At 42.2% G+C, this 15,452-nt stretch overlaps 1 protein-coding gene across 1 annotated transcript in view; it reads left to right on the top strand.

The window, feature by feature from the left end:
- The window catches only part of NIPAL2 (NIPA like domain containing 2), a 1,611,812-nt gene that overhangs the window by 1,141,445 nt on the left and 454,915 nt on the right, over positions 1-15,452 (top strand). The window contains exon 7 of the mRNA XM_044065637.1: positions 3,603-3,738. Within this exon, the coding sequence (XP_043921572.1) occupies positions 3,603-3,738 (136 nt within the window). The remainder of the gene's footprint in view (positions 1-3,602; positions 3,739-15,452) is intronic.

Genomic DNA, 15,452 nt, shown 5'->3' with positions numbered 1-15,452 from the left:
TTCATGGTTCCATCAATCACAGCAAGTCATCCAGGTCCAGAAGCAGCAAAGCAGCCCCAGATCATCACACTACCACCACCATGTTTGACTGTTGGCATGATGTTCTAGTTCTGAAATGCTGTGTTACTTTTACACCAGATGTAACGGGATGCACGTCTCCCAAAAAGTTCAACTTTTGTTTCATCAGTCCACAGAATATTTTCCCAAAAGACTTAGGGATCATCAAGATGTTTTTTGGCAAACGTGAGACGAGCCTTTATGTCCCTTTTGGTCAGCAGTGGTGTTCACCTTGGAACTCTGCCTTGCATGCCATTTTTGCCCAGTCTCTTTCTTATGGTTGAGTCATGAACACTGACCTTAACTGAGGCAAGTGAGGCCTGCAGTTCTCTAGATGTTGTTCTGGGTTGTTTTGTGACCTCTTGGATGAGTCGTCGCTGCACTCTTGAGGTAAGTTTTGTAGGCCGGCCACTCCTGGGAAGGTTCACCACTGTTCCATGTTTTCTCCATTTGTGGATAATGACTCACCGTGGTTTGCTGGAGTCCCAAAACTTTAGAAATGGCTTTTTAACCTTTCCCAGACTGATAAGATGTCAATTACTTTGCTTCTCATCTATTCTGGAATTTCTTTAGATCGTGGCATGATATCTTCCTTTCTGGGATCTTTTGGCCTACTTCACTTTGTTTGACAGGTTCTGTTTAAGTGATCTCTTGATTCAACAGGTCTGGCAGTAATCAGGCCTGGGTGTGGCTAGTGAAATTGAACTCAAGCTTTCCCAAAAATGTGATTAACCACAGTTATTTCATGATTTAACATGGGGGGAAATTACTTTTTCACAAAGGACCATGTAGATTTGGATAGTTTTTTTTTCCTTAATAATAAATAAAATCATCACTTAAAAACTGCATTTTCTGTTTACTTGGGTTATCTTTGTCTAATATTTAAATTTGTTTGATGATTTGAAATATTTAAGTATGACAAACATGCAAAGAAATAAGAAATCAGGAAGGGGGCAAATACTTTTTCATTGCACTGTAAATGTTAAAGAAATAAACGCTGTTATTTTACTAGTTCAATTCTTGAACCACCTTTGGACCCTCAAGTTTTCCCAGAGTCTGTACATACACCACAGTTATGTGGAATATAAACAAGGAGGCATAAAGTTTAATTACCTCTGCAGGCTAACCAGGATAGCTTAGGACATTTCCATACAATATAGTGTCTTCTTTCATGCAGTCTGCATCTCCTCAGAGATTAATTCAATGGCAGATGTTTTGAGCAGATACAAAGCAGACCTATACAAATGGATGTTAAGCTGGGAGGTCTTCCTGGATATTTAACATTTGCAGTATACTTCCCAAGTAGATCTTTTTGCCTCTACCCTGAATAGGTTGTTCTCCAGGGTTCTATGCCTGGAAGGATTGAAGACAGAGGCCATGTCTACCTTATGGAAGGTGACATTTCTTTATGCACCCCCCCCTTTCTCTTTTTCCCATTTACGCATCATGTGGTACATCAGGCAATGAGCACTGTTCAGCACTTATTATTTCTGTAGCAGCTACAAGTTTTATCGGCTCAGGTTGCTAGCCCAAGGTCCAGTGCACCCCCCCCCCCATTCCTAAAGTCCTTCTCAATATCAAGGATGAGCCAAAACTCATTCCGGGGACTACCTTTTGGTCCAGACTGCACTGGACCCCTCCCCTTCTCTTTTACCTGGCCAAGGGCAGTCATCACAATTTACCTCAAAGAAATGACTTGCTCACACTATACAAGGGCTGTCTAATTCAGCCAAATCTCCAAACTCTAAATTTAACTGTTTAGGTGATAGACTTTCAATTACATTCAAGTACAGTTTCCAGAGGTCATGCTGCAGGTTCTACAGGAGGCTAGAATACCTGCAACAAGGAAATCTTACATTTCCAAAATATTTTGTATTTGGTGCCACAAGAATAATCAGGACCTTATCAAATGAGTATCCCAAACATACCTTCTTATTTGTGTAGGCTGTTCAATTCTGGATTGGTGTTTTTTGCTATCGATTTGTTAGACACCTCTGCCTGCATGCTTTTAGATCCACCATTCTCCTCCCAGTTTGAGGCCAAACAGTTGTTAAAAGCCACTTACACATTAGACCTCCAAGAAAAGCTAGCCCTCCTCCTTGGGATCTAAATTATGTCTTAGAAAATCTCACCCTAGCTACTTTGAACCTGCTACATCCTCTTTGTTTTTTAGGTTTTGTACTTGAAAAACTGTTTTGGAGGTAGCTCTGACTTCAGCAAGGAGGGTGTCAGAACAGCAGGCATTAATGGCCTCTCCATCTTTTCTCATTTTCTGCAAGGACAGAGTAACCCTTAGAACTATCCTACCTTTTATTTCTAAGGTGAACAATGAGGCCTTCCTGAGTCAGTCCATTAACATTTGTACCCCCCCCCCCATCTCCTCAGAGTAAAGAAGGACTTTTGCACTCTGGATGTTCACAGATAACTCAGATTTGATCTTGATAAAAACAAGGATCTTAGAAAATATTATCCATTCTTTGTTCTTGTTTTAAAAAAAAAAAAGCTAGGCTTCCTAGTGTCTAAGCAAACTGTTTGTAAGGCTGCTACTTTCTGTTATTATTTTCATGGAAAATAGCTCCCTGGTGTAGTTAAAGCCCATTCCATAAAAGCAGTTCCCTCCTATGGGGGCCATCTTCAAAAGTCTAGATACAAGATCTATCCTAGAAACAGCTGTCTGGTCTTAAAGCCACACTTTTACCAAGCATTACACGATTGATGCTTTCTCCAGAGCATCAGTGGTTTTGCTAGATCTGTTCTTCATAGAATGGTAGACCATAGCTCTGCTCCTTTATCCTCCTCCCTTTCTATTTAGACAGTTTTGGGAATCTTCCAGCTGTTAGTAATACTACAACAGTGATCCAAGGAAGGACATAATGCAGTACTTACCATAACAGATATTACATCCCATCCTGCTTTCCCCCCAGTGGCTTTATTCTTCTGTTCCAGGCTGAAGTAGGCAATTGCTTCCCACTCTCCTTTTGAACATGTACATATGTATGTATAAATAGTTGCCTCTGCTTTTGCTTCTGTGGCTTGGTCTAGGACAAGAAATTCCTGAATAATTTGCATATATACATCTTTTGTAACATCAGATACTCGGACTTAGGTCATATGCCAAACATATGGTTCACAAGGAAGGTGTCCAGGCTTTGGTATTTAGGTTGGTTGTACATCTGTCTTTAGAAGGATATCTCATCAGTGAGTAATACTGCAACAGTGATCAGTCGGGCATCTACTGTTATGATAAGGTCTTACACAACTGTACTGTTGCTTATAAAGTGAAGTAAAGGATTTTGAATCCATCTACTGAGCATTTTTTTTTTTTTTGTTTTTTTTTTTTTAGTTTCAGAGCTTGGCAGAAATTCATGTTTATTCTTGACATTTTTTCTTCTTGGGCAGATTTTGATCAAAGTATGAGACAATAATGCAGGATTTGTTGTGATAATAACTTTACTCCATATTTTTATCAGTTTATGTGCAGATTTCATAAACATGAAGATGAAGTCATATAAAAGTGGTAATTAATGCTTTTTTGTCTGTTTCAGCTTCAATGACTGTTATTTCAGTAAAGGCTGTTTCGGGGATGATTACTGTTTCGGTAAAGGGTAACATGCAGCTACAGTATCCCATTTTCTACGTCATGCTCATTATAATGATAGCATCTTGTGCCTTTCAAGTCAAGTAAGTTATAGCCTTAACCTTGGAAATAGGGTCATAAAAAGAGTTTACTTAATGATGTAGTCATTCTGCTTAATAGAAAAGTGGAAATATATACATCTTGCATCTGTATGGAATTTTATGTAGAGCATACATGTTGCAAATGTGTAACTGAAGTCATGGTGTGCAAGAATAACTAGAAGAGGCATAATTTTAAGAAACATGATAACTTCATTGCTAGAATTTCCTTGTACCTGACATGAGAGTGCTTCTTAAACAATCTGGAAATATTGAGCTGATAAGTATATTTGTTTGCACTTTAACTGTTCAGTGTTCTGCACTGTCTTTATTTTTGTTTGATTGAATTATTTACTTATCTGTGTCTGCATTTATATATTTGCTGGCCGAATTCTGTTTTCTGATCTGTGCTGAAATTTTTATTTCTCAGAGAGTTTGTAGTAAATTTACTCAAGGGTGGAAAATCTGGTCAAGCAGAGTTTGTGTTATCTGATTGTCTCAAAGCTTGGCATTTATCTTGCTGGTATAAGAATATTACCTTTATGTGAATTTCTGCATCTCTGCTAGAATGTCCTTGTGCCTGACTGAGAGTGCTTCTCAGACAATCTGGAAATATAGAGCTGATAAGTATATTTTTTGCACTTCAGCTGTTCAGTGTTCTGCACTGTCTATTTTTGCTTGACTGAATTATTTACTTGGCTGTCTTATCTGTGTCTGCATTTATATATTTGCTGGCCATATTTTGTTTTCTGATCTGTGCTGAAATTTGTTTCTCCCACCCAACTGCTTTTGTGTTCTTAAAGTAGGTGGCTTTTGCAGTTGCCCGCCCCTACTGTAAATTTGGTCTGGGATACTCCTCCCAGTCCCATCTCATTAGCTCATTCTGCCTAATACAGAGATCATTTGGGAAGGCCAAACCCCTTAGTCCCTTAACCTTGAATTATCTTCTGTTTCTGCTCTCACCCTTTCCACTTTATAAAAATAAATAAATAAAAAATAAAACAAAAAAAGACACTTTATTCAGCTGCTTATATTTGTGTTTCTTCCTACTACTCTTGTTACTTCATCTTGCTTTTTCCTGCTACTTGCTGCTTGTTCTCTAAAGCGTTCAACTGCATCTTTTCTGTTGCATTTATTACTGCTTGTTTATAGCCTGTTTGAATTAAGTGTTATTCTAAGCCTCTTAGTTTTGGTTTAAGCACTGGGGCTTTAGGCCCACCCCTTAGCTCTCCCTGGTCCTTCTCCCTCAGATTGACAAATATAGATGGACAATTTCCTACAGTTTCTTCTGCCAATCTGGTTGATATGGGCATCCTGAGACAGTGTAGCAACTGCCTCATGTACACAGACAACCATCTACTACTACCACCTAGGAACACCATTTGTGAGAGATGCAATTACATTAAAAACCTAGAGTCCATGTTCTCTCCCTCTCAAGCCAGTATATCTGGCACCAGAAAGGTTGTCAACACAATCACGACACCTCAAACACCACCCACATCTACCCAACACACACCCACATATGCAGAGGTCCTCAACATAAATGCATCTAAACAAAGGAGACCTCAGAGGCAAAAACACACACGATCTCTACAGCCCTCCACACCACATACCACCCATAGTCCACACACGTGTGTCTCCCAGCCACTAAGGCTTCCCCATAAACCAAACATATTAGTCATAGGGGACTCCATTGTAAGACACAGATGTGCCTCTCACCAGGCTGGATAAGGAGAAAGTCACAGTTAGTTGTCTGTCACGTGCCAGAATCCGCCATAATACATACGCACTCAAGTCTCTCAACAGTAGGTACTGTTATGACTTTGTCATAGTCCATGCTGGCGTGAATGACTTGAAACATACCTCACTGGACTGTATGGAGAGAGACATGATTGAGCTCACTGATAGTGTCCCAGGCAGGTATGTCCCTAGCCTTAAGCAGCATTCTGTCGTCACTCAGATGATGCCTCAATACAAACAGAAAATGATTGACTTTAACAATTGACTTAGTTTCTGGTGACATACCAGGGGGGATCCAGTACCTGACAGCATGGAAAGATATGATAGACAGACCACGATGGTTTGCCAGAGATGGCCTGCATCTGTTTCACCTGGGCTTCGGGCTTCAGGCTTCTGGCAAAGGCTGTCGCCTCCCCATAGTCCTTTTTTTAGGAAAAGTGATGAGGTTAAAACTACCAACATAAATATTTTCAACAAAACATAAATTAAAGGTCATGCTGCTAAACACAAGTAGTCTCAACATGAAACTTCACTCATTGCAAACATTCTTAAACCTGGACAATGCTGATATCTGTGCAGTCACAGAAACCTGGTTCAAAGCTGCGGACAGCACCCCAGCCTTACCAGGTTACTCTCATCCTATCATACGTTCAGACCCCAAACTGTGGGCAGTAAAACCAAAGGGAGGTGGAGTTTCAATGTACATTAAAGGCATACACACCTTCAGGCTGGTCAAGTAGTATGATGCACAGGAGACACTTCAGGTGCAGTTAACCATTGACAAAGACCCTTATTCAAATCATAGCTATCTACTGGCTCCCATATCTGATTCAAGATGTCCAATCCTCCTATCTGGACCTGTTTGAATCTATCAAGATTCAACCCTTTACCTTGATCCTGGGTGACTTTAATTTCCCAAACATTGATTGGAAAAACTACTCATGCCAGAACACAAATGCCCAGAGATTTCTTGATTTTTGTCAGTGCAAATGCCATGGAACATCTGAGGGAGAAGGACCAGGGAGAGCTAAGGGGTGGGCCTAAAGCCCCAGTGCTTAAACCAAAACTAAGAGGCTTAGAATAACACTTAATTCAAACACACGAGGTGATAATATCTTGGACTTGGTTATTAACCAAGATGAGTAACCACTGCAGCATCCTTCCTGGTAAGATGTGACCATAAAGTGGTCACTTTCGAAGTCACCATCACCCCAAGCCCCCCTCTAGCCAAGAGCAAACATAAAAACTTCTCCAACGCTTATTACAGCCTCCTGAGGGATGGTATAAACAGCTTCATAGCCCCCTCCTCCTCTGTATGAACTGGCACCAATATCCAGAACTACACCAAAGCACTATATGAGCATTTATATAGATGCATGGAATCAGGAATACCTGACAGAACTAAATCATCCTCCAGAAGGAAGAGTAAACCTGTCTGGTGGACATCTGCAATAAATAAACTGTATACCAAAAGGGAAAATTTGCTTTCCAAGACCAAGAAGGAGCAGGTGCCCAATTGGAAGCAATGTCTCCTTAGCCTGAACAAGCAAATAAAACCACTAGTGAAATCCTCCAAAGCAAACTTCACAGCCAAATTGGCCACATCTACTAGAGACAGTCATAAGGCCTTCTTCACATATGTCCGCAACCTCATAGGAAGCACCCAGATCTGTTCAGAACTGGTGGTCAAGGACACCACATATACAAATGCCATAGATGTAGCAAACTTGCTGGCTAACAGATTCAGCAAAAACTTCACCCCTCTGTCCCCCCATCAGTAAATCAGGACATACCCAGTACCTGCCCCCTTCCCCTTATATCTAGGGAACAGGTAATCACTGCTCTCTCAAATGCAAAAAATGCAGCCTCCATGGGATCCGATAACATCCCAGGCTGCATCCTATGTGAACTCAGCCAGGAACTTGCAGCACCATTAGGCACCCTATTCAACCAAAGCCTGAGTACTGTCTTTGTCCCAGCTGAGTGGATGACAGCCACTGTCATCCTTTTGCACAAAAGTGGAGCGTTCACTGATCCGGGACATTATAGACTCATCAGCCTAACTAGCCTGATCTGCAAAGCCATGGAACGGATTATCGCTCATTAACAAGGACATTGGCAGCCTTCAAACACTCAATCCCATACAGTTTGGTTTCATCAAGGGGAGGTCATGTCTGCTAAGTTTAGTCGACTTCTTTTAGACAGTCACCAAAGCCATGGACTCGGGGAAGACTGTGCACACTGCCTACCTTGACCTGACCAAAGCCTTTGACACTATTCCCCAATTGGGCAAAATAGATAAACTCTCTCAACTTGGCATCAATCCATATGTTACCAGATGGATAGCAAACTGGCTCACTGATTGGCTCTTGTGCCAGCTGTAGCAAATGCCTAGACTGCATTGGGTGTCAGTGTTGAAGATGACTGGCCTGTCTCCCTTTTCACTGTGTTGGATGGTGGGCATTCATTCCCACCCTCCTATCTGGTTTCTGTAGTTCATGGGTCACTAGATGACTCTGCCTTATCTGAGCTACATTCAGGGCTTTGCTCCTGTACAATGTAAATATGACAGGAATTGGATTTACTTCATCTGACCAAAGCTAAATGCAGCACTCCAGCTCTACCACAAATTTTTACTGCCACCCAGTAGGCCATTACATTGGTGCAAGTAATGCAGTCCTTATCTGTTATGCTTTCTGCAGGTATATGTGCCTTTTACGCCTTCTTGATGTGGTCACTTTGTTCCCACAAGTCTGATCTGTAAATATACCACCTGTGAAGGTTCACCAATTTACAAAAAATGGACTTAAGCAATTTCCTTCTTCCCTGAGTTTACAAAACCATGGAGGTGACATACTTAGTAACTGATAGTGTTAGGGCAAAGTCTGCCATGGTGGAGTGCAGAGATGTGTACTTCAGCTACCCACTGCAAATTGCCTTTGTAAGTTTGTTTACTTTCCCATTCGGATGGGGCGGTGAAATAGTGTGATTGGCAGCTTGTTTATTTGTCTGTCTGGCTGCAGCAAAAGAAACCGTGGGCTCCTAATATTACTGATAAAATATGTTTTTCATATGGAGCTTTTTTCAATATGTGCTGTTGCTCTTATTCCTTCAGTGCATTCTGATATATTTAATAGTGCTGTGCTTAAAAATAAGTGAAGAAATATTGATGCTAAAACTACATTAACTTGTAATTACATTCTTGTAGTTATTATATGGCCCTGTTTCAGTCTATGGACAAGATAAGTAATTTATTTCTGATTGGAGCCTTGGTAATATTTTTTCACTTTTCTCTGATTAACTTTCACAGGCCCCCAGGTATGGTATGCCTTTCAAAGTCTGTTGATTAATATAGCAGATACCTGAAAAAATAAATTATTAAAATAATGTTATGTTGAACTTTTATGAAGTGAAATTCTTAAAAGTTCTGCTTCAAGTATCTTATTTCTATGAAAAAAGTAAAGTGAAACCTAACTCTCTAATGGCGGCTTGTAGTCATAAAGCAGTAAATCCATAAATAGTCAATTCCAATACCTTTACTTATTGGAAGTAAAAATACTTTCCTACTGTGTCATGGTCTTGGACTTTTTTTTCTAATAAAATTCTCCATCCTCCATTTTTCATTTTCTGTGCTGCCACTAAAGAGACTCGCAGCTCCCTAGCTGCTTTATCTGGTTAAGTGAAAAAAAGTCATATTTTCCTTTTTCGTATTGTCAGTTGCTGAGTTCCTAAGTACAGCTTGCTGCCTTTCTTCCCCACTGCTTTGGGTACAGAGTGTTTCATTGTTGGTTAGGCACCTTTATCCTTAAGGTAATTTCACCCTTTGTGCTACGTTTTCCTTTTTGTGCACCTAAAATGCTCCCCCTGCTGGCCTTTTATTTATTTAACATTTGTTTACAGGGAAGGTCTGACTTGGAACGAAGCCAATTTTCAGCAGAGGCCCGGGGAGAAATGCTTATAATTTCTCTTTTGGATTTTCTTTTTCTGTTTGTTGAAAGCTAGTTTCAGTAGGACCTTTCTTAGGCAGCTAGTATGTTTCTTTGGATAGTCCAAGTGTTCACTTCATCTTCAGTTTCATGGAGAGCTTTATTGAACTTGCTGGCACCTGTAGCCTTTTCTGGCTCTCTCCCAGGTCAAGGATCTTTGGGTTTTCCTTTCGAGACCAGCATGCTTCTGTATTGGCAGGTGCTATGGTATTGAATATGCTTTCATCGGTATCACCAGCATTGGACCCATTCCTTCCTGATCAGGTTGATGTCAGATTGCTTCAAGATGATCCAATGGATAAGTCAATCCATCCGCTTCATCAGCTTTAAAACTGGCCCTGATGTTGGATGCAGCCATTGCTGTATCACCTTCCCAACACTCATTTCTGCTTTTGTAAAGAATGTACTTGGCCCACTGTTGGCCCCCCTCTACCACCATTAGCCAGACTGATGTTGGTAATCCTGAAGTTGATGACTCAGACTCTTCAGAACAAGTGGTAGTATCTCCCTCTGTGCAAGATACCCTGTCATTGAGAGAATCGAGTGCAGGCTTTACTCCTAGTTCCAAGGTGACCTTTCAAATGTACTATTTATTTTATGTACTTAAGGTGCAAATTTGGGCACTTTTTTCACAAGGATGATAGATTCCCTTGCCTTGCCTTTGTACATGGAATGTTCCAAGGTGGATGGATGCAAGCCATGTCTGAACTTCATTGCATTTATTTCCTGGTGGAGAGTTGGAATGACAAGAGGTTATGTTTTCCTCCTTCTCTTTTGGAGGACTTCAGTTTCAATAATATGGGAGAAGGGCAGATGTTTCTTTGAGGACCTCACTTCTACGTGCACAAAAATTGCATGAAGTGTGATATCTAGTGTGCCCTTGCTTCAGGAACCTAGAATGCCCACAGTGAGTAGGGGTCAGACTGCATGCACAGTAGCTCACATGCACATCCCAGGAAGCAGCAGTTGCGGTGCATGAAAATGGCCAACAGGGTGTAATAGGACAGTTCACAGGTTAGCAAACTGATCAACTCCCTAGAACCAGACTCTCATCTACAACGGGCAACAAATGGGCCAGATGCCTCTGTCCTTAATAGAGGAATGAATGACTTAATTAGGTAGAGGAAGCCATTGAGCATGCGGGTCTGCAAGTATATACAAGTAAATATATAAATAACTAAAACTGAAAGATCAAAAGAAGCATGTAAATTTCAGTGACTGTTCTTTCTGGGTGGCTCAGATTTTCTTCATATTTGGAAAAGCATGGAACATAGTTGGAATGAGCATAGATACTGTGCACCCCTCCCTGGCCCTGAATGTCAGGCTTTGTTTTCTGTTTGCATCTGAGTGTAGCAGCCACTGTATGCTGGTGGATGTTGCCAGCATTCATTCTTGCTCTTTTCCCCTCTGATACAACAGTTGATACCAAATATTGCCCTGTTTGTGGTGGTGCCAGAATGCTGTCATATCTTCTGATTGTTAAGCTGACACTTCTGATAAGTAAATCTTTTCACAGTGAACACATGATCAGCAGATAACATTACTCCTGGAATGTGATGTACTGTGATCGCTCCAGTTACCGGTACCTCAAGCATGTGTGTACATCAGTATGCTGTAAAAAAAAAGTCACACCACATTGTCGAAGTGGGACTGCCAGCTCTCCCCTCAGTCCCAGTACTGTCAGTAGGAATAAAGAGACGTGCCTGCCCTTCTCTTTCATTGGGAGGGTGTGGGGTCATGAGCCTTAGTAGTGATACTTGGACCATAATGGGGTCAGAGCTGTTGCTGCTGGAGGTGGCTGAGCAAATGAGGGATGTGTCTCCATGTAGGTGAGAGCATTTCTTTCGTAGCAACGGGTCATTACATGTCTATGGAATGACATTAGCCATGCACATCAGTGGGAGATAGTAATTAAAGCTAAAAGCCCTGGTGCAAGATGGGATATATGGCATTGCAGATATACTAGCTTCACTTCACCTCCTCAGTGCAACTCTGTACTTCCCCTTCCCAATTAACCAGTGACAGATTCAGCCAAGGGAGGTGTCATAACTGTGTCGTGCATCTCTTCTATGTATTACCTCCTGTCAGCAGCAAACCCTGTGTGTGTGTGTGGGTACTAGACAAATGAGTAGATAGAAGCCATGGAGGATTGTCCAGCAGTTGATGGTCAATTGAGGATGTTCAGAGGGGAAAGCAAAATATGTCTGCTGTTATTGAAGTCCAAGTGTACAGTTCACTTCCACTCCTGTAGCTATCCACCTCCTGCACTCAGAATTTTAAAGTAGTACTCACCCAGTGTCTACTAAAGATGTCATCACTTCATTCACAAAATGATTAAGCAAAATTATGAGATGCCTGTATGATGTCCTCGCAGCTTCCTTTCCCACTGCAGAATGGAGCTTATTGAGTGTAGTAATTCAGTGTCATCCACTGAAGCATTCATTTTCAGTTTAATATGAATAATCTTTGCCTCTTCTTCAGAACTTGCCCTCTGAAAATTTCCTATTGCCACATTCATCCATGTCTTGCAGCTGTTACAGGTCATCACCTGCTGAGCTGCATTTCATGGTGGAATCCAAAAAGTATCTGAAGGTGTTCTTCCTGTCACTTTGAAATCATCTCTGTCTGCTAGAACCCTAACCATTATTGTGGCTGCTGACCATCCCACTCTAGCCACCCAGGCCAGAACCCAAGTCTGGTGGAGTTGATTGGAAAGCAGGACACCTCAAGTAATTCATGTGAAACACAGCACTGCCAAACGGAGAAACTTCCCTCAAAAGCGTGTAGAATTCCCCAGTGGCCAGGTAAGTGCTACGTCTCTCTAATTCCAGTAAAGACTATTCCCAGTCTTTCTGCCACTAGTATGACCTGCATATATGTGGGTCAGAGTTTCAGCGTGATTGCCTAGTAGTGATAGTATTAAATGTGTAATTGGCGTTTATGGTGCCTTTTCATCCATATCTAGAAACCAAAATTTAAAAAGAAGCCTGCCCTTTTTTTATGGGGAGTTTGGGTCTCTTGTAGGGGATCTTGGATGTAACTTTTTGGGGTGCTTAAGGGGGCTTGATGAGGGAAATTTCCCCCAGAATGCATATTTTATATCCTAGTCCTCATCCAAGGGGACTAGGGCATTTCATGGCAGTAGTACCCTGCTTCTGCCCCCCACCTCCTGCATGGGTACATCAATCCTCTACTATCTATTTAGTCAGTCACCTAAGTTTCTAATCAAGCCCAGGCCACCTGGGCCTTTGGAATTTATCCATCTACATCAGTGGAGCTGGTAGACGAGCACATTTTGGCTCTTGTGCCAGCTGTAGCAAATGCCTAGACTGCATTGGGTGTCAATGTTGAAGATGACTGGCCTGTCTCCCTTTACACTGTGTTGGATGGTGGGCATTCATTCCCACCCTCCTATCTGGTTTCTGTAGTTCATGGGTCACTAGATGACTCTGGGTTATCTGAGCTACATTCAGGGCTTTGCTCCTGTACAATGTAAATATGACAGGAATTGAATTTACTTCATCTGACCAAAGCTAAATGTAGCACTCCAGCTCTACCACAAATTTTTACTGCCACCCAGTAGGCCATTACATTGGTGCAAGTAATGCAGTCCTTATGTTATGCTTTCTGCAGGTATATGTGCCTTTTACGCCTTCTTGATGTGGTCACTTTGTTCCCACAAGTCTGATCTGTAAATATACCACCTGTGAAGGTTCACCAGTTTACAAAAAATGGACTTAAGCAATTTCCTTCTTCCCTGAGTTTACAGAACCATGGAGGTGACATACTTAGTAACTGATAGTGTTAGGGCAAAGTCTGCCCATGAGTGGGTGCAGAGATGTGTAGCCTGCAAATTGCCTTTGTAAGTTTGTTTACTTTCCCATTCGGATGGGGCGGTGAAATAGTGTGATTGGCAGCTTGTTTATTTGTCAGTCTGGCTGCAGCAAAAGCAAGTAGACTCCTAATATTACTGATAAAATATGTTTTTCATATGGAGCTTTTTTCAATATGTGCTGTTGCTCTTATTCCTCCAGTGCATTCTGATATATTTAATAGTGCTGTGCTTAAAAATAAGTGGAAAAAATATTGATGCTAAAACTACATTAACTTGTAATTACATTCTTGTAGTTATTATATGGCCCTGATGTCCTTCATGGATGCATCTGCAGTCATAACAAGTGGGTTGTCCTATCGTCAGGCAGCCCTGCAGTCGGCCGGATTCCAAAGTCCGGGTCCGGCTTCGGCTGATGTCGCACTCCACCCGACGTCATCTCTGTTGGTCTTGGGTATAAAGCATCAACCGACGCCATTTTCCTCAGTCTTTCTTGCCGCGTGGCGCCCGAAGCAGAAGCTGTTAAGTGCGGTCGGTCGGATCCAGAGATTACTTCTACGAATACTGCTTGAAGACTTCTAAAGCTAAGTACCCGTTGGGGACTCTTTCTTGCCTCAGCCGATGTCAGAAAAGTTAACAATTGTTTAACCTGTGGGAAACAAATACCTCATAAAGATTTCCCTCTTACTGTCTGCCTTGTTTAGGCCCAGCCCACGGCGTAGCAGCCTGTTCGCCTGTGCCTCTTTCAACCGGCCGAGCGGCCGGTCGGAGTTTGCAGAACAGTTTTTCGGTTCTGATTTTTGCGTACATTATGCCGTCGGATCCTCCGACTACCCCCAAAAGCAAAGATAAAGACCGACACTTTCGCGGTCCGCGGTTCGGCTGAAACCACGGTAAAGCAAACGCGGTGTCTCGGTTTCGGCGAAACCGAGAAAACTGCTCAAAGTACAGCTGAACCTATTCTTACAACTGAGGCCCCTGCTACAACTCTTGAATCGACCTCAGAAATTTTACCCACTACGGTGGTTGACTTATCAGACACCATCCCCTTGGATGTCTCTACCCCAGCACGTGGTGCTGCTAGGCCTCCAGCTGCCATGTCCATTAAGGCCTTCGCCAGAACTAAAGCAGCCAAGACTACTAAAACAGTGCCTGTTAAACCCCCCACATCCAGGCCCTCTTCTAGTTCTCAAATGCTTTCTTTGGCAGAAGATTTAATTTCTTTAATTAGAGGAACTCAATCTCACCCAGACAGGGCCTCTCAGCCCCCAGAGAAGAGACCTAGGGCAGAGCCCCCTGAGCCAGTGTCTTCTGATGATTCTGCTGATGAATCAGACATAACTGACCAGCCTGAGGCTCCCTTCTCCAATTTTGAAGATTCTGATGCTGAAGAATCCATTCCAGCTGCTTCCCCACCAGAAGAATTCTCCTTTGGGGAAACCTTGCATGCCATGCGAGAACAGTTCCAATGGCAGCAACAGGATTTTCAGACTCCAGAAAAGACTTAGGACCTTTCTGCACCTCCCACAGCACAGGCCCTTAGCTATACCTCCTGTTCTCTCTGTGGTGGATGATGCTTTCAATGATGTTTGCTCCGCTCCAGATTCTTTACCCCAGCCCCTGCCAAACCAGACAGATTTTACAGGGTGCCAGATACTCATCACCACCTTTACAAGGCCCCACTTGCAGACCCAGAAACTATATCCCAGGGTCCCAAGGCAGTAGCCGCGACCACAGCTAAAACCCTATTCCTTCTGGAAGGGAAGCAAGGTCACTAGACAGATGGGTAAAAAGGTCTACACTTCAGCTACTCTCTCAGCTAGAGCCTTAAACTGTCAGTTTCACATGATACAATACCAAGAGTTTATGCTTGATCAGTTAACTAAAAACTAACCACTGATGAATCTCTTGATAAGAAATATGTATTAGAGATGGTAAATAACATACAACAGGTTAGCAACCATTCCTTAAAATGTGGCTATGATGCACTGGAGGCTTCATTTAGATCAGCCATGACAGGCACAGTGATAAGAAGGCATGCATGGCTAAAGGAACAAGCTTTACCGGATCATGTTAAAGCTAAGTTGCTAGATGCTCCTATGGACAAGACAAGTTTGTTTGGTACACCTGCCCAGCAGGTTATGAAGAAAATGGAAGAAAAG

Source organism: Protopterus annectens, chromosome 3.part0, assembly GCF_019279795.1.
Source record: "Protopterus annectens isolate FY-2018-M chromosome 3.part0, PAN1.0, whole genome shotgun sequence".
Classification (NCBI taxonomy): Eukaryota; Metazoa; Chordata; order Ceratodontiformes; family Protopteridae; genus Protopterus; species Protopterus annectens.
The sequence above is the reverse complement of the archived record's forward strand: the minus strand, read 5'-3'. Positions and strand labels throughout refer to the sequence as shown.